Source organism: Pogona vitticeps, chromosome 4 (genome assembly GCF_051106095.1).
Source record: "Pogona vitticeps strain Pit_001003342236 chromosome 4, PviZW2.1, whole genome shotgun sequence".
NCBI lineage: Eukaryota > Metazoa > Chordata > Lepidosauria > Squamata > Agamidae > Pogona > Pogona vitticeps.
This window is the reverse complement of record NC_135786.1, coordinates 7,541,925-7,566,727: the sequence shown is the minus strand read 5'-3', so window position 1 is coordinate 7,566,727 and position 24,803 is coordinate 7,541,925. Positions and strand designations below refer to the sequence as shown.

Genomic DNA, 24,803 nt, shown 5'->3' with positions numbered 1-24,803 from the left:
TTTACAAGCAGGATTTGTTCCTGCCCTCGAATGGAGATTGCTGGTAATCCCTGGTGTTCTCCCGTTCAGGAACAAAGTAGGCCTGGCTCAGTTTTGCTTGCTGAATCAGACAAGACTCAGTGGATTCAAGATGGTAGGACAGTATTTTCTTTGCAAGTGTGAACTGGGAGGTAGGGGAGATTGCAAAGGCTCTTGTCATGAACGTGAGCCATTGCAGGAAAGCCCGGATTCACATGAAAAGGAACATTTGTGCTGTTCCCCCCATCCCAGAAAGTGAACAGAATTGGAAGATATTGCTGGTTATTCTTCCTTCTGTAGGTTTTGGTGCCTTCTAACTTCTGGCATCCCGGGTTACAGCCTTGGTTCCTCCAGTCCAAGTTAGGAACCCTTTTTTTAAGGGCCTGGATGTAGGAAAGGGTTAATCACGGCAATTTGACAGTCGGGACTCCGGTGTGTGAACCTACCTCGTGGAGTCACCCAGAACTGCACCGGGAAGCTCCGGACGCCGAGAGCGCTAATGGCGTGGCACTCGTACTGGCCTTGATCGTGAAGAGTGACCTGGACCACCCTCAGGGTCCCCGTGGAGAGGACGCTGTGTCGCTGATCGCTGGGCAACGGCCCACCTAAGAGCAACAGCACAACAAGAGCAAAACGTGGGGGGGGGGCAGTGGCATAGCAGAGATGTTTGGGGACCATACGGTTTGCTCTGAGACCCGACAGAGATTCTGGGGTGGGCGTGCAAATGTCAAAGAAGCTGCTTTAATGAGAAGGCCTGCCCAGGACCGCCTGTTTCCCCCCCCCCCCCCCGCAACAGCTACTGCAAATGAACATTGTGCTTGTGTCGAATGTGTAGCTGTGGTTCCTAAGGACACTTTGGAAATCTGAGCTTGGGAATATGATCTTTGCTATTTTTACTACAACTCCCAGAATCCCTCAGCCAGCCAGACTGGGCCTCTTAGAACTTTCTGTTGGAGGGTTTTTCTTTTCTTTTTTGCAACCTCGCATCCTGCCTTTAGTAAGTTTGGCTGGGAAGGACCAATATGTGCTGGGTTGACTATTGAACTATCCAGCCATGACCCACTATTCCTTCCCTGCCTCTGAATTCAAAGAGAACCCTGCCTTTCTGCTCTAGTTTTCTTTCCTTCTCCTTATTCAGTGGGAAGCGGTGAGTCCACTGAGGCCTGCGGATGAAAGTCAATCAGCCATGTCTGTCTGTTTGCTGTTAGTGGCTCCCTGTAAGTGAATGAAACACTTTTATTCTTTCTTACTGTCTGAGTGAGTTATTGAGACTGTAAGTGCCAAAGGATGAGAAAAAAAAGTTAAGTTAAGGCATCCTTCAGTCTCGAAAGACTATGGTAACATGCTCTGTATGGAGGACTTGGAACAGCGTCTAGTGTGGCTGAGGAGGCCAATTCGAGAGTGACAATCTCTTCCACACTGAAGACAAATCCATTTGGCCCCCTGTCCAGCTCCCTGGTTTTGCTGCTTTTGTGACTTCCTCTTTGCCTCAGCCTGCTGGACAAGGGTCTCTTCAAATTGGGAGAGGCCGTGATGCACCACCTGCCTTCAGGTTGAATGCTCAGAGGTCAAGGTTTCCCATCTGTTGAGGTCTATTCCTAAGGCCTTCAGATCCCGCTTGCAGATATCCTTGTATCGAAGCTGTGGTCTCCCTCTGGGGCGATTTCCCTGCACTAATTCCCCATACAGGAGATCCTTTGGAATCCGACCATCAGTATTTCTCATGACAGGACTAATTCAGGGAACTTGAAGCTATTTTGCCCTGTACTTCTGCTGCACACCTAGAGAAATTTAACAAAAAATTCAACGGTCTGCAACCCATTCCACCTCCTTGGTTTTTCAACAATGCACAAGGCTTGAATGTTTCATAGTTCACACCAGAGCTTGCAAAAGTTGATGATTGCGTAGTTGATTCATTAGATTTCAGATTATACATTCTCCTTGTTGGCTGGTGGATTTGGGAATCAAAAGCCAATAACTAACTTTTGCAAGTTCTGATACCATAATTTTTCCAGTTCCACCTCAAACCCTTTCACCAAGAGAAAGCACATGGATTTCAAAGACAGGAAAAGTCCGACAGGAACATTGCTCTGGAAGGCAGGCAGTCCAAGGGCGAAGCAGGGCGAGAGACCAAATCAAGACCAAAACAAGACCTCACGAAACCCTGCGAGAGGTCGCCTGTACATGTGCCATGCAGAGTTGCTTAACACTTAATCCCCAGCCATTCAAGCATGAACGAGGGAGATTTCTCCATGATGCATCAAAGCCAAGAAGCTAACCCCGGCAGAGCAGAAGGCCATAACTGGCTCTGAGCTTTACCTTACAAGTCTCTGTATCCCTTCTGCGTTCGTTGCAGCTCACCTGTTTGGCAGGCTTGAGGCTAAACACTAACCTTTCCAAAGCAGAAGAAGGAAAATCAGTGAAGCTCTAATAACCAGCTTGGTATTTGCCTTTCCAGGAGCTAGGGTGGCCCCTGTGAACTTTTCTAAGCTTTGAGCATGTGACATGCTTACAGACAACAGCAAAGCACATGGAAAATACCTGCTCTTGTCCAGGCGATAACGGGGGTAGGATGGCCCTCTGCAGAGCACGGGAAATCAACACTTTGACCCTCAGTCACGGTCTGATCACTCGGGGTGACCAAAAACCTAGGCGTATCTGAGGAAGAAAAGAACCAGGGCAGAGGAGAATAGCATGTGAGTCAATACCGCTGAAGATGGTAACACTCTTTTCCTTGTCCCCCCTTCAAATGAGCAGGAGTGGGCAAAATGTAGAGCAGCTGCTGTTGTTGTTGAGCTACAACCTCGAGTAGTCCTAGTCAGTGCTGAAAGACTTTGAGAGATGGCCTTCCGACCATCTCTGGAGGACTGAACTTTACCTGTCCCACTGCTTATGGGGTGTCCACACCTATGCTCTCAAACAGCAGTGCTTCTTTCTTCTATGGTACAGTATATTGACCAGAGTGGTCATATTAACCAGATAGGCGGGATATACAGTAAATAGAATAAATAAATAAATCCTTTTAAAAAAAGGATCTTGGCAAAATTAGAGGAGAAAAAGAAATGAGGTGAGATAGGGCAAAATATTGTGGCACTTGAACATATTTTTTCCAAGTCAAGTGTTTGTGAATCAAAATTCACTTTTTCTGAGTGAAGTGTTTATGCAATCAGTTAACTAGACAAATAATGAAGTTCAGTAGTTAAGATCTCATAATATGTAACAAGTAAATATGCTTGTTTGTTATTCTGATATGTATGAAGATTTGTGAGTAAAATAGAAACTTTTAAAATTCTTTTTCAACACCAGTCTCTGATTGAATCTCAGCGAGGGGTGAAGGCTTTTAGTCCAAGAACATCTGGGGACCCGAGGTTGGGGACCACTTCTTTAGATGTATGGGGAACAACTGGAGGAGGGAAGAGGCTCTCCAATAATCATAATGAGCTGTACAAGAGATCACCCTGGCTACTGTGCAACAACTTATACCAGGAACAAGTTCATTCCTTTCTAATGAGGGTTGCACTTTCATTCCTCATTCTGGGACTTGGATCTGCCCCAGAATGAAGGATATTCCCTGACCTTCTCAACTACAGGGAAAAGCTTATGGACCTACATAGATGCTTGTACATTTTATGCCCTCAACAAAAATACTGCAGCAAATAAAAAGTTTTATGGGCAAAAGTTTTAAAATATATATTGATTCTTCCCCCTTTTCTTCCTGTCTTTTCGCTACGACTGAATACAGTCAATCACACCTATCATTTTTATAGCATGTTTGGAGATACTGGGATATTTCACATACATTTTCTCCTTTCGGGAGCCCTGTAACGTAGGTTGGCATTATTACACCACAAAAATAAGGGTTGATGGGCTGAGTCTAAGAAAGGCTAAGAATAGGACAGCTCACATAAAACCACCAAGTGAGTTCGTGGCAAAGGCAGATGTTTAATGAACAGCTTCTCAGTCTGCAACTCAGCCTTTCCCTGACTGAGATGTTCTCCCTGTCTCAGAATATAACTTCCTGGTTATTATTGGTGCATGATAGTACAGAAATACTTATTGTGAAATATAGCCAATCCTCATTCAATAAGGAAACTCAAAAAAATGGGGTCACCTCAAACAAAAAATTGTGACTTTGAAACTGGTACAAGAGGGGATCCTGTAGACCATCTTGACTGCTCACATGGATATCATCAACATTCAAGCAGCCCTTGGCTACATAAAACTCGGCATCTTTTTTCCTGCTGGCAATGCGGGGCTGATATTGTGCAGCAACATCAGGGCATTTCCTGGCTTTTTGAATAATGCATACAGAAGCACAATATCAGATTTGTTTGTTCGGGTTTTTTTTTTGGAAGAATTCTCTTTTTCTTTTTTGGTTTATTTTTTATTTTCTCCATCTTGAAGAACTGGCTATTTGATGTAATAATTTCTTTTTTATGTTTATTTGTTGTCCCATGTGTTTGTAAGCTGCCTAGAGTGGTTGCAAGACCAGATAGGCACAATATAAATAGAATAAATAAATAAATAACTAAAATGTTGATCTTTCTGACTTATCCTAATTTTGTATTAACCGGTGTATAGTTGTCAATGTATTGGAAGTCACCTTGTACAATCACATTTGCTGTTGCCTGGATAGAGCCTTCGCTGTTACTGGCATTGCAGCTGTATTGTCCCTGGTCTGTGAAGGTAACGTTTTGGATGTAGAGGCCCCCAGAGCTGGTGATGGTGAAGCGAGAGTCTCGTGGCAAAGGAGATCCTGAGCTCAACATCCAGGCAACACGAGGGGGAGGGTGCCCGGACACCCCACATTCCAATGTTACACTCTCCCCCACCAGCACTTCGGTGTTCTGTGGTGGGATCACAAAACTGGGCTTGGCTGAAAGAAAGAGGGAGACCATTTAGTTAATAACACTTAGCCTTTATGTTGCTTTTAGAAATGTTCACTCAAGATAGTTCAGAATCAGCAGCTAGCAGTTTTCTTCCCATGTGAATATTGGTAATCCCAGGTAGAGGGAGGGATTCTACGACATGTCATATTTTTTTCTGCAGTCTGTGTTTGAACCTATAAGTAGGTTTGGACATGTCGTTTTGTGAGAAAGACCAGATTACTCATAAACATGTTTTAACTTGCTTGTGGGTTGAAGTACAGGTTGCAGAGAAAGTGTGACATGTCATAGAAATCCTTTTTTTCAGTGTTGGGTTCAATGTCAGTGGGCTATGATAAGCACGTTGAGAAGACTGTACAAAAGGGTTAAAAACAGGGATTGGGACTAGAGTCACAGGACCCGCTGCCAAGTTGGACTTAAGTCACACCAGTGACTTAACTCGGACTTGACTCATGTTTTTTTCTCTCTTTTTTTGCATTATTTCTTTCTTTTTTTTTTTTGTAAAAACAAACACAAAACACATAATTGGGGAGAATATTTTCCATATATCCATCTAACATATAATAGTGGCTGCATAAACCACATTGCCCTACTTAACATCTTTAGGCCATATCCATTTCATATATAATTCTGACTACATAAACCCCAAGAATTAACATACATAAATTGTCAATATATAAACGTAAACCTGTATTGATCTTATATTCAAGCCACTCTTAATTGCATAAACCAACTATAGTTTATGAGACTTGACTCATGTTTCTTTATTCAATGACTCGGACTCAACTCATGATTGGAACATACCCAAACCACCCACCCCTCCCTTTTTTAATGGGGAAAAGACCTTATTTTTAATAGGGACTCAAGACTCAGTACCAAAGACTCAGACTCAGACTTGAGGCTTGGTACCAAAGATTTGAACTTGGACGTGGACCTCAACGACCTGCTAACATTCCTGGTTATAATGAATGGATGGATGGATGGATGGATGGATGGATGGATGGATGGATGGATGGATGGATGGATGGATGGATGGATGGATGGATGGATGGATGGATGGATGGATGGATGGATGGATGGATGGATGGATTTGTCCGGGATCCCCAGCATTCACATGCAAGTTTCGAGACAGACGTCAGTTCACACATTCGTTCTAACAGGAACTTAAAGAGAGATGCCGTCTAGTCAAATAGACCTGCTAGGAACAGAATCTTAACTTTCCAAGGATACATAATGCCATTACATGGGTTGCCAAAGTAGCGCAGGACAACTTCTTGAGCCTTGGCTTCCCCAGCAACATTCTTGGCCATACACTGATAGGTGCCTTTGTCCGATTCCCGGGTGTCTTGGATCATTAAGGTTCCATCCTGCAGCAGGTTGAGCCGCCCGTCGTCCTTCATGTTGATTTCATTGCTGAGAAACAGAAGATGGAAGCAGTCTGAGCCACACCAATACTGAGATTGGTCTCCTCTGGTGTCTGTTCAACTTGGGCTAAGGCTGACATCATGAACTCTAGCCCTGAGGTTCAGTGGTCAGGTCCAGTTGACAAGATAATTTTGCCAACCACCCTATTGTGGGTTGAGCTGAAATTGGTGTTAAATGAAATCTCGGCACTTCCAGATTTGTTCTGAGTAGACTTTTGGGTGGGGGCTTAGATGCTAAAAATTGACAATCCAAGAGGGACCCCCAAAGGAATGGGAAGATAAGTTGTTTTATTTGTCTGTTTTTTTTTTAATGGGATTCATGTTGCCCACCCCTGCCATAATGGGAGACTTACTTGTTATGGAGCCAGATGATCTTGGGTTTGGGATTGCCTTCTGCCCTGCAGATGAAATAAACGGTGTTGCCCAGGGTGGCGTCTGCATCTCGTGGCTCGGTAGTGATGCGGGGCCTCTCTGGAACAGAACATGAATGATGTCTGCTTAAGAGCAGAAGGAGGTCCAAGGTGGAGGTGTGGCTTTGCACATTTGGATGAGACTTTGCAAATTTGCATAGTTGGACTAGACTTTGCAAATTTGCGCATTTGGACCAGATCCCTGCTCTGTTCTGCTCTCTCCCAGTTTGGTAGGCTGTTCAATGATGTTTATGAGGATGAGCCATCAAGTCATTTCCAACTGAGGGCAACTTTCCCTTTCATCATCCTACATTGTCCCTTCTGCCTGGAGGCATTTTGAGGAATAGAAATACCCACCCCTGGCTGTAGAGCCAAGTGCTCCAGCCCACTAAGCTATATCAGCCTGCAGGCTCCTTGGTTAGTTGGTTATGTGCCATTCAGTCATACCCAATTTCTATAGTGTAATGAGATTGAAGGAGAGTGGAACTTGTAGTCAGAGATTAAAAGAAAGTGGGATTTGTAGTCAATGAGAAATAAAGCAAATGGAGTCTGTTAGGCTTTAAAAATGAAAGGAAGACATGGGAATGTAGAGAAAGGCAGAGCGGTTGTTTTTCTTAATTTATAGCCAGCCTGGTACAGCGTGAAACCTGATAAGGATGCAAGGACAAAGAGGCCCAGAGCGAGGAGACCCAACAAATTCTTTTCTAACTGGAATGGAGATAAACCATCTGCATCTCCATGAGAACTGTGGGCAGAATGGACAGTTACACCTCTTTGAGTTGATTGGTTTAAGGTCATGAAGAAGGAGGTCCGAGAAATGTAGAGAATGGACGATGGGTTATGTGAAAGAGAGTTCGTGATGAGGGAGTAATTCCAAGATATAAGAGAGGTTTTTCATCACCATTATCATGGCTTAGAAGAGAACTCGATGGTCTGTGTATGCAGCTTGAAGGAAAGAGAATGTAGGTAAGAGAAAGAAGGTGGGGTTAGCCCACTTGAGCCCAGTTTTAGTGTTATTTTTAATGGGAATCAGTTGTTGCATTTAACTATGGTAATCTTTTGAACATGTTCTTTATGCAATGCTTGAGCAAAAACAAACGGTTTCTAGGAAACTATATTTTCTTAATAAAAATTCATTATAAAAATTTTCACTAAGGATTGTCTCTTGGATCAGCAGGGTTTGGCTAAATCCAGAGGAGTGGTAACAGCCATTGACTAGATGTCAGGGAAGTCCTAATGAAATGAGCTGTTGTGAGTTCTTAGAAATCACACAGCCCATGTTGCTGTACTTACAAAGCACTGGGTAAAAGTAAAGTGTTCTTTTTGAGGTCAGGCTTATTCTAGGCTCAAAGGATACGCGCTGCTGGAGGTTAAGGACTTGCTCCAGTGAAAAAGGTGGTAGATTTGTGGCTGAGGAGCACCCTGACCTCCCTAAGGAGCACGAAGGACCCGTGCTCCTTAGGGAGATTCGGTCCTGACATATAGCAACCCTACTAGGACTTTCACGGTAAGTGAGATATTTAAGGAGTGGTTTTACCAATTCGAAACCCCAATGAGAGTTTCCATGGCCAGGTGGAGATTCGAACCCTGGTCTCCACCATCCTATTCCATCATTCTGTCCATGTCACCTCTCCGGCTACCCGGCAGACAACTTACCACAGTTAAATTCTTGAATGTTCAAGGTGACAATGGACCGACCTTGCAGCTCCCTTGGACTCTCACAGGTGGCAGCTGTTTGGGCGTTCCCTTGGATGGCATATTTCTTGAGGAGTTCTGACAGCCACATCAGGTCACAATCACACACCAGGGCATTGGAGTCCAGCCGGCTGGGAAAGGGAAGTGAGTAAAAAAAAAAAAAAAAAAAAAAAAGAGAGAGAGAGAGTACCTTGTGTTAGCCCAGCTCCGTTGGTTGGTAGCCATGTAGGATTGGGCTGTCTTCGTCTTTTGCCTTATAGTGAGAGAAATCACTGTTTTATATGGCCCACTATTGTCTACACCAGCCTCTGGCAACTCGACACCTTCCAGGTAGGTTGAATGACAACTGCCTTCACTCCTAGCTTTGTTGTTGTTTAGTCGTTTAGTCGTGTCCAACTCTTCGTGACCCCATGGACCGGAGCACGCCAGGCCCTCTTGTCTTCCGCTGCCTCCCAGAGTTGGGTCAAAGTCATGTTGGTTGCTTCGCAGACACTGTCCAACCATGTCATCCTCTGTCGTCCCCTTCTCCTCCTGCCCTCACTCTTTCCCAACATCAGCATCTTTTCCAGGGAGTCTTCTCTTCTCATGAGGTGGCCAAAGTATTGGAGCCTCAGCTTCAGGATCTGTCCTTCCAGTGAACTCTTAGCTATGGGTTTGTAAAAGCCAGTCAACCCTCTTGGTGATTCCCTCAACATATCAGAATGAGATTCTTCACAGACTTCCCATGGCGGGTCTTTGTTATGGAAGACGTTGGGTCATCTTTGTGCAAAACCCATCAGGCTGGGGTCTGCTTTGTTGCCTGGATCAGACACTGCATGGGAATTCCTTGAGTCCACAGAGGGGAAACGAGCGATCAATGAATGTGCCAACAAATAATGTGTTCTGTCATGGAGGGATCAAGGACCATTTAGATGGTGAGTTATCAAACAGACCCCAGATTTCTCATTGCTGCTAAAAGAATCCGTGCAGATAAAATTTTGCAAATGACAGGTTCCCATATAATTCTTCTGAGCCATATCCACAGAATCCCATTCAGAACTGAGGGAGGGGGCAATTTCCATATATCTGGGGGTTGCACATGCCTACCGTGGACCTTGGAGGGCTACACAATACTCTACACTCCCAACCCCCAATTTGTTTTTGTTTTTTTAAAGAAAGCTTTTCTTAACTGCAGACAAAAAATGCATCATTTAACTCCCAACCTATGGCTTCACAGCCAGATGCTTAAGCCACCGAGCTATCCAACAGTTCATAGCACTAGGAGTTGTCGCCATGTATCAACACTCACTGGTAAAACCGACCAGAATCTACATTTGTGATTAGATTCCCCTCTAGATTTCAGAACCTTCTAAATTTTGGTGCTTTGAAACAAACCCCAGTTGTCCTGCCCTTTCCATGCCTGGCTGTTATCCACTTACAGCCGTTTAAGGGATTCCAGTCGAGCGATGGCTCCAGGTTGGATTCTGGAAATCCGGTTGTTATGCAGGAAGCTGCAATGAAGATAAGGAGGAGGGCCACAATGTTACTTAGCACACATTGTGATAATCTGCCCTGCATGACCCAGAGAGAGAGAGACACAGAGCTACAGCCATCCCAGTGATTGGGTATGGGTTTAAAAAGCATACACTCCCTCCAAGCAATCTTTCCATAGGGCTAAACTGCATTTGATGAGAGACAGAAAACATTGATCACTGGTCAAACATTGATCACTGGTCCCAACAAGGACCAGTGATCACTACACACAAAAGACCAGCTAACGACACCCATCAATCACAGTGACAGATAATCTTTCCTCCTTCTCACAACAATACACTCATAACAAAAACACACTGATCACCCTAATCACCCATCTCCTGAAAAGGACAAAAGCTGATCCAACAGCTATAAATACTCAACTCCCAAACAAACTGCACCAGAGCACAGAGTGCTGTCCTCTCAAGATGCCGGCCATAGAGACTGGTGAAACGTTAGGAAGAACAACCTTCAGAATACGGCCAAAGAGCCCGAAAAACTCACAACAACCATAGAAAATATTGCTTTTTTTTTGTCTGTCAGAGAAGATCAAGAAGGATACACTTGACCAATGGTCTGGATCATCCACCATGAGACCTAACATTGTTCCTTAATGGCAGTCATTAAACAACAACCACAATCTTAGAACTGCAGAGCTGGAAGGGAGGCTCTGGATCATCCAGCCCAGCCCCTGACAAGGAGGCTGAGTGGGGGAATCGAACTCCCAACCTCTGGCTTCATACAGAGCTATCCAGCAGTTCCAATGAACTGCTACTGGCTTAGGTCTTCTAGGGAGAGGCGCATCTGGGCATTTTCCTCTTATATGCTAAAAGAACATTGCCAACTTTAGGTACATAAATGTGCGCCTTGACTTCAGTGAGTAGAGACCATTTGCTATAAAACCTCAGGTGGCAACATGCCTTATGCCATCTCTGTAGCTCCCTCCTGCCCAGGGTTCGTGGTTTGGTTTGAGACCCGGTTCACGGATCCGTTTTGCCAAAGTGAAATGAAGTGCCCATCTTTGTTTTCCTCCTTGGCGCTTCGCTGTGCTTGGTCAAAAACGGATGCTTTCCCACCTGCTTCCCACCGCCCACATCACCTTTCATCACTGCTGCCACCCTCAGAGGCAGCAGGCCTGGCTTCCCTTCCTGGAACGGGGCCTGATGCCTCCGCGCATGTGTCTGCCTCTCACCTGGGCAGCAGGCGCATGCACAGAGGCAGCAAGCCCCACTACGGGAAGCGACTGCCTCTGAGGATGGTGATGGTGGCAGGACCAGATGAAGAGGTGATGGAGGCAACAGGAAGCGGGCAGGCGGGTGGCAGAAGAGAAGGAGAGAGGAGGCTCCCCCCCCACCACCATGAACTGGGAAAATGAAACTGGTATTTTTTACAGGGTTTTGTGGTGGTTCGCAGCTAACCACGAACCATCACGAACCACTGGGTTTCCAGTTTGTGACCATCTCTATTCTTGATTCAAGAATTGGGCCAGGGAGCTTTTTCACTGTTTGTGAAGATCTCTGCCACGGGGAAAGAATCACGCTCAACTTTGACACTTCCGGTGACCCATACGCTGGTCCAGTTCTCCTGGAGTTGCTGTTTACATTCTAAGACACACATAGGCTACTTGCATGGATATTATTTGCATTAAAAAACCGCCATGTATGTTATTTGCCTGCATGCCATTTCCCTTCAAATGAACGTTATGTGTTATATGCAGGCACACAGTTAATGGGTTTCATGCACATCAGGTTGGGCCACTGAGGTGATGGATGCAAATCTCTAGTGAAATATTATGGCGGTGAGTTCCAGGGCAATTTTAGGGGTTAGGTTCAAATGATATCTGAAGACCCACCTCTTGGAATGGAGGTTGCAATATTATAAGTGTCATGTATTATGTGGCTGATTTCAAGCAGGGGTTGGGGAAAAACAGATGTTTGGGGGAAAGCGGTATGCAGAGGAAGTCTTCACTATCTCCTCCCCCAATCTTTTGGAGTTAGCATCCTTTGGATTGCTCATAACGCAAAGGCCTCCCACTTCCGATCCTTGTTTTCTGCACACAGAGGGAACCGCTTCAAAGCCTAGCGTCTTGGGCCTTTGCACCCGATACGCATGTCAAAGGTACCACCAACCCCCAGACCATCATCATTTCATGACTTACAGTCTTTCCAGTTTGGGCAGGTCACTAAAAGTTTCAGGCTCCAAGGTTTCAAGGTTGTTAAAATGCAGGTAACTGGTAGGAAGAGAGGAAATAAACATGCATACCATTAATCACTAGTTCATAAGCTGGGGTACCATCGGATGCTTTAAGCCATACATCAAAGGTTTCCGTGAGTCCAAAGATCTAATCCTGGAGGTGGCTGCTGATTGGGTTTCTGTGTTATACGTTGTCCTTTTTCTTGTATATCTGCACTGTCCAGTTATAGCAATGTAAGAACACTTGAATTGCCATGGCTCCACCCTATAAAAATCCTACAACTTGTTGTTTGGTGAAAACAACAAGTTTTCACCAAAGGATACTGAGAATTCTCTGCCGTAGTTCTGGGAAGTGCACTAGACTTTTCTAGCATAGACGTCTGAGTTCTTTGCCAAACTATACATGCCAAGATTCTGTGAGATAAGACACTGCCATTAAAGTAGTATCCAACTGCCCTAAGCTATGTAGTGTAGATACACTTAGTAATGTAGGTCTGAATCATTCAGTCATACGTGGTGCAGAGAGACACGGCAGAATGATCTGATCTTTGAGGACTGTGCCTGTTGTAGTTCTGGATGAACCCCTTCTTGGAATCAGGCCAGAAGGTACAGCTACATTTTTGACTTGTGCCAGGTTGAAACCAGGTAGTTGGCTCATTTGAGTGAAACTAAGGGTGCAATAGCTGGCATTTTGAATCACTGGTGGCCTGGTCTGGTGCAAGCTATTTCATGATGATCACACAACATGTGGGGGATCGTGAACCCGTCTGACTCTGATCCATGCCCAAAGTGGACCATTTTGGTCTTGAAGGAGGTCTACTCTTTTCTTGTGGCCAGGCTGGAGTGATTTGCACACAGCCGGGCGTGTCGCTTTAAAGGAGACCCCTCCCAGCAAAGGAACCCTTTCCGGTGCCATCGGACACAAACGTTTCTTGCCACCTGATTGCTTTCTTCCCTTGCAAACTCCTAAAGCAAATCTCATGTTACTGTGAATTGAAAGGCAGTGTGTCTCAGTTATCAGAAATGATCAGAATCTGGCAAATTTGGCAGTAAAGGATGCTAAAAAAATTAAATAAATCATTTGTTTAAAAAGCGAAACATGGCTCAATTGTTTCCAGCAAAGCAGCCAGAAATTCAACAGGAAAGGCTTTCCTTACCAGTGCATCTTCATGCTGGGAATTTCTCCCTGCCATTCATTACATTCCACACACAAAGGGAGGGCTGCAGTCTGATCTACAAGTAGCTATCAAAGCCAGTATGCCGACTGGAGCCCAAAATAAAGGGAATTCTTTGCTATTTTTATAGACTGCATTTTTCCGTGTATAAGACACCCTCATGTATAAGACGCCCCCCACTTTTCTAACCCAAAATTAAGAAATCTAAGTGGGGCTTAGCAAATGTAGGGTAAAAAGGATCAAAGTGCTGCAGGATGGCTTTGATCCCTGCTTTCTCCCTTTGTGCTAAGCGCTGTGTGCTTAGCAAAAGGAGGGAGAAAGGGATCAAAGCAATTCCATGAATGCACAGTCATTTTGATTCCTTTCCCCCTTATTCAGCTATGGGATTGCTTTGATCCTTCTCCCCTCCTTTTGCTAAGCCCCATGGGACTTAGCAAGCAGAGGGGAAAGCAGGGATCAAAGCCATCCTGCAGCACTTTGATCCCTGCTTTGCCCTCCACTTGTTTTTGTTCTCTCCTCAGCTTACTTCCGTGTATAAGATGACCCTCAATTTTTTGTCTAAAGATTTTAGACAAAAGTATAGTCTTATACACGGAAAAATGCGGTATATACACTCTGGCTAGAGGAGACCAGAACAGAAAAGCAGCACAATGGATCTTCAATGCTGTAGTGCTTCTCAACAAACCTGATGCAGTGCGACTGTACCTATGTGTCGACACAGCCTTAGGACTTCAATGCTCATGATGCCGTGCAAGTATGAAGGAGGAACCTATTCATGACAACATATGGAGCCTTTCATTCAAATGAGCAACTGTAAATATATAAATATATATAAAGCCTGGGACAGCAGATGGATTCTGCACAGAACTCCATAGCTCTGGCCCGAGAAACAATGGGTTTCAAAGGGGGTAAAAATCCTCCAGTGGGCAGCACATGTTTCACAGAAACAGCATTTCGTTATCGGGATATATACGATAAGGCGTTTCAAATCCAATGTGACTAAAGGCAGTGAAAATGCAGTAGATGTTGCCCTGACAGCATACAAAGAAATCTGTATAAAACGGAGCTGTGGGAAAATGAGGCAGGGCAGGGCACTCCGTAGCCAGCGGCAGGTTGAAAGAAAGCCTACACAGTCCACACAAGTTTTATCTGATCCCCTCCTGCTGAAGGATAGAACCCAAACACATCTGATGCCATCCATCTCACAGTTTTTATGGGATGGATCAGTTTGAGGAATGCCAAACGGACAAAAAAGCAAACTCCTGCTTTAAAGATTGGAAACAGATGGGCATTTCATTCCCATGGAGGCTGGTAACCGTGAAGGCCACTGCTGTGACGGAGACACCGCCAGGAAGACAACGCTTCGGAAATCCTGCACTGAGTGAGGGGAGCGAGCCGTAGAAGTCACACCATGTGTAGCTTGATTCTTGGGTGATTGAGTTCATTCTCATGAAGATTGGAGGCCGTATGTGCCCCTAGGAAAAGGAAATGGCAGAGCACTTCTGAGTATTCTCTGCCTGAAAAGCCCTGAAAAAAGGGTCACCATAAGTCAGGAGTGACTTGATGGCACATCATGACTACTCTAGAAAGACAGGCATTGTTTGGACGTTCCTTCCTAGTAAATCTGCAGCAAAGCCACGGATAGCAGGCTAGCCGGACAGAAGATCTTGATTGCAATCTTATTTTGGGATCATCTATGGAGCTGTGCATAGGGACATGGTGGCGCTGCAGGTTAAACTGTGGAAGCCTCTGAGCTGCAAGATCAGAAGACCTGGAGTCGTAAGATCGAATCCACGCGATGGAGGGAGCTCCTGTCACTTGTCCCAGCTCCTGCCAAACTAGCAGTTCAAAAGCATGCAAATGTGAGTAGATAAATAGGTACCACCTCAATAGGAAGGTCATGGCATTCTGTGTCTAATCGTGCTGGCCACATGACCACGGAAACAGTCTTCAGACAAATGCTGGCTCTACGGCTTGGAAACGGGGATGAGCACCATGCCCTAGAGTCAGACACAACTGGACTAAATGTCAAGGGGAACCTTTACCTTTACTATGGAGCTGTGCATATGTTCTCCTGATGAGAAAGGACCTTTATTTTGTCTGTCTCTTCTAGCTGGGAATTATGTCACCTCTATAGACCTTCCTTGCAAAAAGAACTTGAGTTTACAGTATTATTTCAGGGCTTTTACTGCAGAGTAGAAGATGGAAACTTACTTTAAATGTGACAACTTACAATTATATTCCCAAGATTCAACAGCTACTGTAGTTGCAATCATAGTTATAGCTTTCTAAAAGTAACACTTACCAAAATAAGTAAGCAATTGCTTGTATCTACTTTTATTTTGTTTTGTTTTTAAATCTGAATTTTTCTTTTCTTTTCATTTTTTAGCAACTTGGGACACAACACAAACCAGCACTTGAACCGTGTGAGATTTCTACTTTGGACTTCCGCTAGTTAGAGCCTCACTAGACATGCTGGATCCTGTAATTAGAAGTAGTGCTCCTTCAAGTGGTAAAATAGGTATAAGTAACTGAAAAAAAAATGCATTAACCAATGAAGCCTGACTGCCTTCACCAGGTACACTGGGGTCTCGACTTACGAACGGCTCAACATACGAACGTTTCGACTTACGAACCGCTCTCATAGGAATATATGGACTCGACTTACGAACTTAGATTTGAGTTACGAACTCTTTTTTTCCTTTTTAAAAGCTAAGTCATCTTAGGTTAAAAGGAAAAAAAGAAAAAATATCCTCGTCTAGTGGCAGAAGGCGGAATAGCAGCTTCCCATTAGTTTCTATGGACGAAAAGAGCAGATACGAATTAAATGGTTTTCAATGCATTCCTATGGGAAATGCAGATTCGACTTAAGAACTTTTCAACCTGAGAACTGCCTTCCAATACGGATTAAGTTCGTAAGTCGAGACCCCACTGTATTATTACTGAAATGTAAACTTTGGCTTCTCTTGCAGGTACAAGTGTGATAGATCAGTGGTTTGCCGGGCAGAAGAAACTGTTAGTGACGCCACGCTCCCATAAATATAAAGGAAACTAAAAATTCAGTTATACCATAAAAGGTGTAAAGGTAGGCCTCATCATGTTGCAGCCATGATTTTTTAAGTGAAAACAAAATAAACATTAAAAAGTAAACAAACACAAAATTGTGGTGGCAGTTTAAAGAGTAACTTTTCTATTTTTTTAATGTGAGCTTTCCTGGATAAATCCACTTCATCAGACATAAGAGAAGGAGATCTCTCTCTCTAATATATCTTACTGATTGGAAGAGAGAATTAATGGTGAGAATCCAATCAAATTATGACAGTGTAAGTCCACTGATGTAAATTGTAGTGGTTGATTTCCTATTAATGAGGAAGTCAACATTTATATTTTTGTTGTATGCCAATGTACACAGTGGGTGTAAGTTAACAGGATTCCAGCTTATGCCACTAGTTACTTCCTAGATCTGTTCCAGGGCTTATTCCCAGCCCTGTCTACCTGTTGCCCTCTATATGTCCAGTGGTGCCTCGCTTAGCGAGCGCACCGTATAACGACGAATCTGTATAGCGATCCCCTTTTTCGGGATCGCACCTCGCATTGCGACGATTGGGGAGTCCGGCCGCCATTTTGGAGCCGCGTTTGGCGGCTCCAAAATGGGCGCCGGATGACCCGAAATGGCCCCGCGCGGCGTTTTCGCGCCCTCCCCTCGCTTGCCAAGGACGCGAAAACGCGGCGCGGGGCCATTTCGGGTCCGTTTTGAAGCCGCAAAACAGCTGTTTTACAGCTTCAAAACGGTCGCGGACGACCCGAAATGGCCCCGCGCGGCGTTTTCGCGCCCTCGGCAAGCGAGGGGAGGGCGCGAAAATGGCTGCCCGGGGCCAGGAAACTTCTCTAAGTGGGAAGTTTAGGGCCGATTTGGAACGCATTAAATGAAGTTTAATGCGTTCCAATGGCTTTTTACTTCCCGCTTAGCGAAGATTTCACATAGCGAAGGTTAATCCGGAACAGATTAACCTCGCTATACGGGGCACCACTGTACTGTAGTTGGAGTTGCAGTTAGAACCACCACCACCACCAGCAGCAGCAGCAGCAACAGCAGCAGCAGCAGCAGCAACAACGACAACAATAACGACAACGACAACAACGACAACAACAACAACAATAGAACTGCAGAGCTGGATGGGACCCCATGGATAATTGAGTTCAGCCCTTGTCAAGGAGATAGAGTGGGGAATTGAACTCCCAACCTCTGGCTAGACTGCTGGAACTCTAGGATCCCTCACTTTTAGTTATGCCGACCAAGGCGGAAGGGAATTGGAGTCCAACCGTTGTATCTGCACATTGCCACTCATGTTGGTGTCAGGTCTCCAGGCGCTAGACATTATGTTACTAAAAATGGCCCCATGTTCACACAAGAGGGGGAGATCTGGGGGAAAGCCATAGGCAGGGCTGCAACAAGGGCAGGGTGACAGGGGCTGTGCCCCAGGATGCCCAAATTTAAACAGTGCCAAAGTCTAGAGGTGAATCTACTGCTCCCACATTCTCCTTTTTCTTGGGGGCATTTGCACCCGTGTCTCACAGAGGTGGGAGGTGATACTTCTGGTCCCAGGGGCCAAAATGGCTAGTTCCAGCTCTGCTAAGATGACAGAAATCCAACCCCAAACCTTTTCGACTTCCCTCTGAGCCTGCTTAGCAGATACGGAAGGTTTAACTCAGTAGTTCTTAACCTTTTTGAAAGCAACGCCCTCTTGAGCCATTGAGGAAGTTATCATCGCCCCCCTCCCCGCGGTAATATCTTATTTATTTATTTATTTATTTATTTATTTATTTATTTATTTATTTATTTATTTATTTATTTATTTAAAGACACTTAAATCCAATGACCCCTGAAAACAAAATTGAATTCCAAGAAAATGAAATGCTCCCATAAAGTAACATTTAATGATTTAGTTGTAAGCGAATTTTAAGACGCAAAAAGAAATATAAAAAGGGCATAAAAACAAACCGCAATGCAGGAACTAAAAATTTCAAGACGAAAACTCTGAAACTAAATTAAGATTGGAGGAAAATATATATTCATGCACATTGTAAGCCATCTTCACAGTTTTGGCTTGCTCCAGCGCCCCCCTACCGCCCCCCTTCTGCTCCAGCGCCCCCACACCGCCCCTTTTCGTTGTACCGCCCCCCTGAAAAATGAAATCGCCCCCTGGGGGGCATTATCGCCCACGTTAAGAACCACTGGTTTAACTGATGGGGCTGGGGATGGAACATGAATCAGGCCCCAGAAGAGAGCATCTGGAATGCTCAGGAGGGAGCGTGCCTCCCTGCAAACGCCATTGCAGGCCCAGCTGGTATCTCCCCATCTCTCTAAGGAACTAAAGAAAAGGCTTGCAGTTGGTGCGTCTCAGGAGACTGGCTGCCCTCCAGAGGCTCACATTCCAGCCGGTCTCCCCCTGCAGTTTCCAACACACGGCTCGGCCAACTTACAGCTGTTCCAAAGAATTCATCCCCTTGAATGCGTGTTGCTGGATGCTTTGGATTTCATTCTTGTAAAGATAGCTTTTGCAAAGAGAGAGAGAGAGAGAGAAAAAAGAGCAGAATTATATACAGATGGCTGGGGAGTAACAGGGTCATTACATTACAGGTGAGCTTTTTTCTAAAAGGGAGGTGAGGCTCACTATAAATCCACATGGCACTGTCGTGTTGTCCATTTTCTCATGGGGAAGGGGGACTGGTTTGTTCAGCTAGCACGAGAATGTGCATGACCAAGGAATCCTACTTACAGCACAGTGGGTAGGAATGTGCCATTAGGATTTTTTGGACTACGAACCCCAGAATTCTTCATTCTGGGAGTTCCCTCTGACAGACTCACCCTTAAGTTTCGCTCACCTGGAGACAGGCCCAGCTTGAAGGCTGGCTACCTGGTCTAGCACAGGCCTAGCTCCACTAGCTTCCTGTTCAGAAAGGAACTGCCCGGATGCTAGCAAGGTGGAACTAGGCCACAAAGCCTTCAAACTTGGCCATTCCAGAGAGACAGCATACGAATAAAGTGATCAGTTGGTACCAAATGTGTATCAAAACCTGCTCCTGACTGGAGGCTCTTGGATAACAGCCCAAATCCTGTTCGTCACAGCTGTGGCTGTAATGCCTTTGGCATGACTTTTATTGACAAATTGCCATGGATTAAGAAACTGTAGGCACCTCCTATGGCACACCACCCATCGTTTGACCGTAGGAAATGCTTACGTCAACTGGTTAAAATGTGGGAGTTTACCCCTGAACTTTACGCTGATGGTGTTATGCCAGTAGGTCTCGCAAATAGGCCTTGTTACTCAGAAGTAGCCTTTGGCTGGAAACAGATGTGTGTGACTAAACTGGGCAGCCAGATCTTTCAGATCTTGGGAATTAGCTGATGGATTATGGGAATCGTAGTCCAGCACATTTGCAGAGCATCATTTTAGATTAGGCATCTTTCAGTCTTGAGAGACTATGGTAATGTGCTCTGTATGGAGGTCTTGGAACAGCGTCTAGTGTGGCTGAGAAGGCCAATTCGAGAGTGACCATCCCTTCCATACTGAAGACAAATACAGTCTGTCTCCTGTCCGGCTCCCTGATTTTGCTGCTTTCGGGACGGCCTCTTTGCCTCGGCCTGCTGGACAAGGGTCTCTTCAAATTGGGAGAGGCCATGATGCACCGCCTGCCTCCAGGCTGAATGCTCAGAGGTCAAGGTTTCCCATCTGTTGAGATCCATTCCTAAGGCCTTCAAATCCTGCTTGCAGATCTTGTATCGCAGCTGTGGTCTCCCTCTGGGGCGATTTCCCTGCACTAATTCTCCATACAAGAGATCTTTTGGAATCTGACCATCAGCCATTCTCATGACATGCCCAAGTCAGTGTAGACATCGCTGTTTCAGTAATGTATACATGCTAAAAATGCTCAGGAATGCCCTGGATGAGGACACGCCATGCAACTATGGCAGAAGCTGTCTGATGCTGTTTAAAGCAGCACCAGAGAAGGAGCTCCGGGTAATGCTTGCAAGGCTACGAGGTCTCCACTGGCCCAGGGCGCCTAAAACACTAGTCTAGTTACTCCCATGCAGTTATATCCATAGTTAACCTTTTCCTAGTAAGCTTTTTCAATTTTTTTAAAAAAATAAACACAGAGACAAAGCAAGAAGAAAGCACAGGAAAACACTGACAGCCAAACGGTACTTTATACAAGTGGGAGATTATTTGAAGAAGGGATTCTTTAAGTGTTGAGACAATTTGATTGTCGCAGCAAGGACTTTTCAAGGCTGCAAGCTAGCTTGTTTTCCTCATCCGGAGGTAAGCACTAACCACTCAGTTGTCGGAAAGCAATATAAAATGTCAGTCTTAATTCTGATTATTCACACACACACACACACACAATTTTTTTTGGCTTTCACTTAAACATCCATTCTTTTCTTTCAGGGTTGTTTTTATTACACTCCTACACCTGCTGGAAAAATATTTGCATGCAATTTGACACATTCCAGCAATGTTTTAATTCTCTGGCTTATATATTGAAGGAACAGAAAAACTACTCACAGGTATTTTAAGTTTTCGAGCTCTTCAAAGGATCCTTGTGCAATGTGCTTTATTTGATTGTTGTTCAAAAGCCTGCAGGAAAAAAAGGGAAAAGCAAGCAAGCTGCATGATCTTGGAAACTTGTTTCCAAAAATGTAACTTTTCTCATGTCTGATCATAGGATTTCTGGCTCAAATCCTGTTGGTGTTCGTGTAAGTTTTACATGAGTTGACTGCCTTTAATCACATGCGTGGCTCTTGATTGCACAATTGGCCACAACACCAAGTAGTACCTGGCACCCTGATACCTCATCCTTTAACTGCAATTCAGCACAGCAAGTTAGGCAAATCTTATGTGGGCTGAAATTTTATTTGCAACTTTGCATGCTGTCTGTAGTTTGTGTGTGTGGGACTTCTCTGGGCAGGGAAGATTGTCTGTAGCATTAACCAATTGTTCCTTCCAGACTTTGATTCCAAAGAGAGTCTTGCCTCCCTGCTGAGCATTGCTTTCTCTCTCTTTAGTTGGTTGGTCAGTCCAGCTGGTTGCTAAGTACTGTATGTGTGGAGTAAAGAAAGCAGAACGCACCAGTCTGTACTTTCAGGTATCTGTAAGTAAAGAAATTTTTTTTTCATTGTTTCTCCTACAAATGTCTCAAGAGTGCATTATTGCAACTCTGGATCCAGGTTCCAGTTAATAAGAAAGAGGTGGACTCTGGAGAACTTGTAGCGATTCTTCTCTGTGAGTTTCTGTGTTTCTACGGTGTAGCAAAAAGGCATTTTGCCAGAAATTCAAAACTCTGCAACACTGTGGACCGCAGTAGATTCTAGCCAATATTAAAGAACAATATTATTGTTAATTAAAACTCAAGAAGAGGAAGAATGATGAATGGCCAAGGGGAGACTTACGGTGACCCTCCCAGGGTGTTCTAGGTACGAAGTATCCACCTATTCCTAACCAGGCCCTCTTTCCAATGGCACAGTGTGACCACGCACAGGTTGGTCAAGGGCACATAGCCCCAACAGCCGCACACCCTCCGGGCAATCTTGGCTGGTCCCTCTCTTAGGAATCAGTGATGATGGAAGCTCTCATCTCTGAAGGTCCAGACAGGCACTAAAAACTCAGGCATTCTGAACAATAACACGACTTAACAGTCAAAAACCACCCACCCCATTTGACAGCAGCAGCAACCCCCGCTCCGTCCCTAAATGAAGTAGCTGAAAAGAAAACAGCAACACCACCCCATGCCCAAACCTTGAACTTATGTATGGCACAATCCGGAATTTTTGCCTGGGGGAAAAATGAAGTCCTCCTGGAGTGTCACTCCAAGATTCCCCACCTTTTAGGAGCTGTATGCCCTTCCCCTTACTTTTTCCAAGCTCTGCATGACAGAGACAAAGGAATTCAGACTGGCAACAAGGGGTGGTTTTTGGAGAGCTGAACTCCACTCACCCCCCAGCGCTCTAGCGTGTCTCCCCCTCAAGACCCTTATTGTTGCGTTTCCCCTTGAAAACAACAGAAACAAGATGGAACAGATGAGAGAGATCTAATGCTCTCCCTGACCCCTTCATTCAGGCGGGGGGTTAGACCAAAAAGGCACGCCGAGCTTGTGGCTGAAAGCAAGCCATCTGCACCTGCAAAGGACACGCACGACATCCCCTCTTTTCAAGCGAGGGCGGTGTCCGAGTTCGACCATCTGCCGGCCTGCTCGGGGTGGTCCAGCTCTAGGTACCTTCAGGACAAATCAGGACAGAGACGATGGGATTCCGTCCACAGCTTTGTTTACCTCCCCGCTCTGTTTCCCCCATGTGTTGTCATGGCATCCCTTTGCAGTCCCACAGCTCATGAGAAAAGGCTCCGGGTCGTGGATTACAGGCTAATCTTTTTTGGCATCGCTTTCCTGCCTTTGGCAACTAAAAATCCTAGCAGACTTGGAACCGGGCAGAGTCGGATTGGACCATCGCCGAGGACACCTCTGTGGAGGCCCACCTAAAGCTCCCCCCATCCCCGCAAAATGTTGACATAGGCTTCGGTTGTGCCTGTTTAGTAGGTGCTGCATGGATCTTATCTCCAGCACAGGGGGGGGGGGGGAATAATCCAAGGTATGGCTTAAAAACAAATTATACTAATATTTATTCTACCTCTTTTCCAGAGACTTCCCATCCTCAGGGCGGCATGCATGTTTTGAAGTTGTATGTTCCACTCTTAGACTTATTTTGAACCAAAAAAAAGAAAAAAAGGCTGTCGTACAGAGGAGGGGCAGAAATCTGCCTCCGTACTTTATGATTGTATGAGAGCTTGAGTTCCTAAATCAGGGGTAGGGGAAACGACAGCCCTCAGATGCTGTTGGATTGCAGGTCCCATCAACTCTAGCCTGTATAGGCAACGGTCAGAAATGATGGGAGTTGCTGTCCCGCAAATTCTGAAGGGGGACACACGTTTCCTTCTTTGGCTGTGCTAGATCCACACTGACGTCTTGAGCTCATTGGCAAGTAAATGAAGGCTGTGGCACCACAGCAGCGTGTGTGGGTTCTACAAACAGATACACCGGCCAAGAATCTATGTCTGGTTTAACTCAAGTGACATAACTTTTAGTAGAAAATCACTGTCTTTATGAAGCCAGCATAAGCATTTTTTGTTGTTGTTGTTACAAAACAAAGGTGTGCTGCTTATATACCACCCCATAGTGCATAAAGCTCTCTTTGGGCAGTTTACAGCATAATTATACAAGGAACACTTTGCCCCCCACCCGCAGTGAACTAGGCACTCAATTTACTGACTTGAGTCAACCTGAGTTCTGAGTCTTTACTGCAGTACAGTATTCTACACAAGACTCTTGAACTCAGCATGCAACAGGAATTGCCTACTCTGTCTTGTAAAAAGAGAAAGGTAAGGGTTCCCCTTGACAATTTGACCAGTTGTGTTCAACTCTAGAGGGCGGTGCACATCTCCATTTCCAACCCACAGAGCTAGCGTTTTTGTCCGAAGGCAATCTTCCGTGACCACGTGACCAGCACAACTTAGATACGGGACGCCGTTAACTTCCCACCGTGGTGGTACCTATTTATCTACTCACATTTTTGCATTTTGCATGCTTTCGAACTGCTAGGTTGGCGGGAGCCGGGACAAGCGATGGGGGCTCACTCCGTTGTGTGGATTCGATCTTATGACTGCTGGTCTCCTGACTTTGCAGCACAGAGGCTTCTGCGGCCAACAGTTATGCTGTTTGAGTGGTGCTGGCAATAGGACTTTGGCGAATGCCTTGGCAGTGCACAACAATTTAGTATCTGGTGGTGCAACTTAAGGACATTTATTGGATGCACATTTCAACAGCACTTGCTCCCTACCCTACTGAGTCAGGGAGGAAACTAGCTTTGGTAGAGCACAGTGCAAAGCAGCTCAAGGTTAAGTCTGTGGCATTTCTGTGTAAGGGGAAGGAACGATTTATTTCTGAAAATTCGGGGGTGGGGGTGGGGAGGAGCTTTTACCAGGCAGAGGGGAAGGACTGAGCTTCTTATATTCCTCAGTGGATAGAAGATGGTTGATATCACCGTGACTCACCAATGAGAAGAAATATGATCGGCTACCGTGACAACCATAAACAAAGCAGACCAGCTCAGTGAAAGGGGACCAGCTGGTAGTTTAGATGGCCTGGAGTTAAACCATGACAAGAAACAGTTCTCTCTGTCTGCCTCTACATAGAGGGGTTAAAATCCAGTGAAAACTGCTATCCCTCGTTGTCAACAACATTTACATTGCGGCACGATGCAAACATAGACAACAACAGCATTCTTGGCTTAGCCATGTAAACCTCCTTGGCTGAACTCTTTTTAACAAAAAAACTGGTCTGATAGTTTGAATCTCCGTTGCGATTTCTTCCGTTCTAATTGCTCCACCGTTTTAAGCCTGTTCTAAACCAGCTTGTCATGCAACTCCTTGAAACATACAC

General features: G+C 45.2%; 1 protein-coding gene across 1 annotated transcript in view; it reads right to left on the bottom strand.

Annotated features, from left to right (window-relative positions):
- LOC110087847 (peroxidasin homolog) overlaps positions 1 to 24,803 on the bottom strand; it is a 56,511-nt gene that overhangs the window by 19,320 nt on the left and 12,388 nt on the right. Inside the window, exons 3-12 of the mRNA XM_020809777.3 lie at positions 20,879 to 20,950; positions 18,798 to 18,869; positions 12,104 to 12,175; positions 9,852 to 9,923; positions 8,395 to 8,564; positions 6,682 to 6,799; positions 6,148 to 6,317; positions 4,622 to 4,894; positions 2,560 to 2,676; positions 465 to 623 (exon numbers count right to left, since the gene is read on the bottom strand). Of these exons, the coding sequence (XP_020665436.3) occupies positions 465 to 623; positions 2,560 to 2,676; positions 4,622 to 4,894; positions 6,148 to 6,317; positions 6,682 to 6,799; positions 8,395 to 8,564; positions 9,852 to 9,923; positions 12,104 to 12,175; positions 18,798 to 18,869; positions 20,879 to 20,950 (1,295 nt within the window). The remainder of the gene's footprint in view (positions 1 to 464; positions 624 to 2,559; positions 2,677 to 4,621; positions 4,895 to 6,147; positions 6,318 to 6,681; positions 6,800 to 8,394; positions 8,565 to 9,851; positions 9,924 to 12,103; positions 12,176 to 18,797; positions 18,870 to 20,878; positions 20,951 to 24,803) is intronic.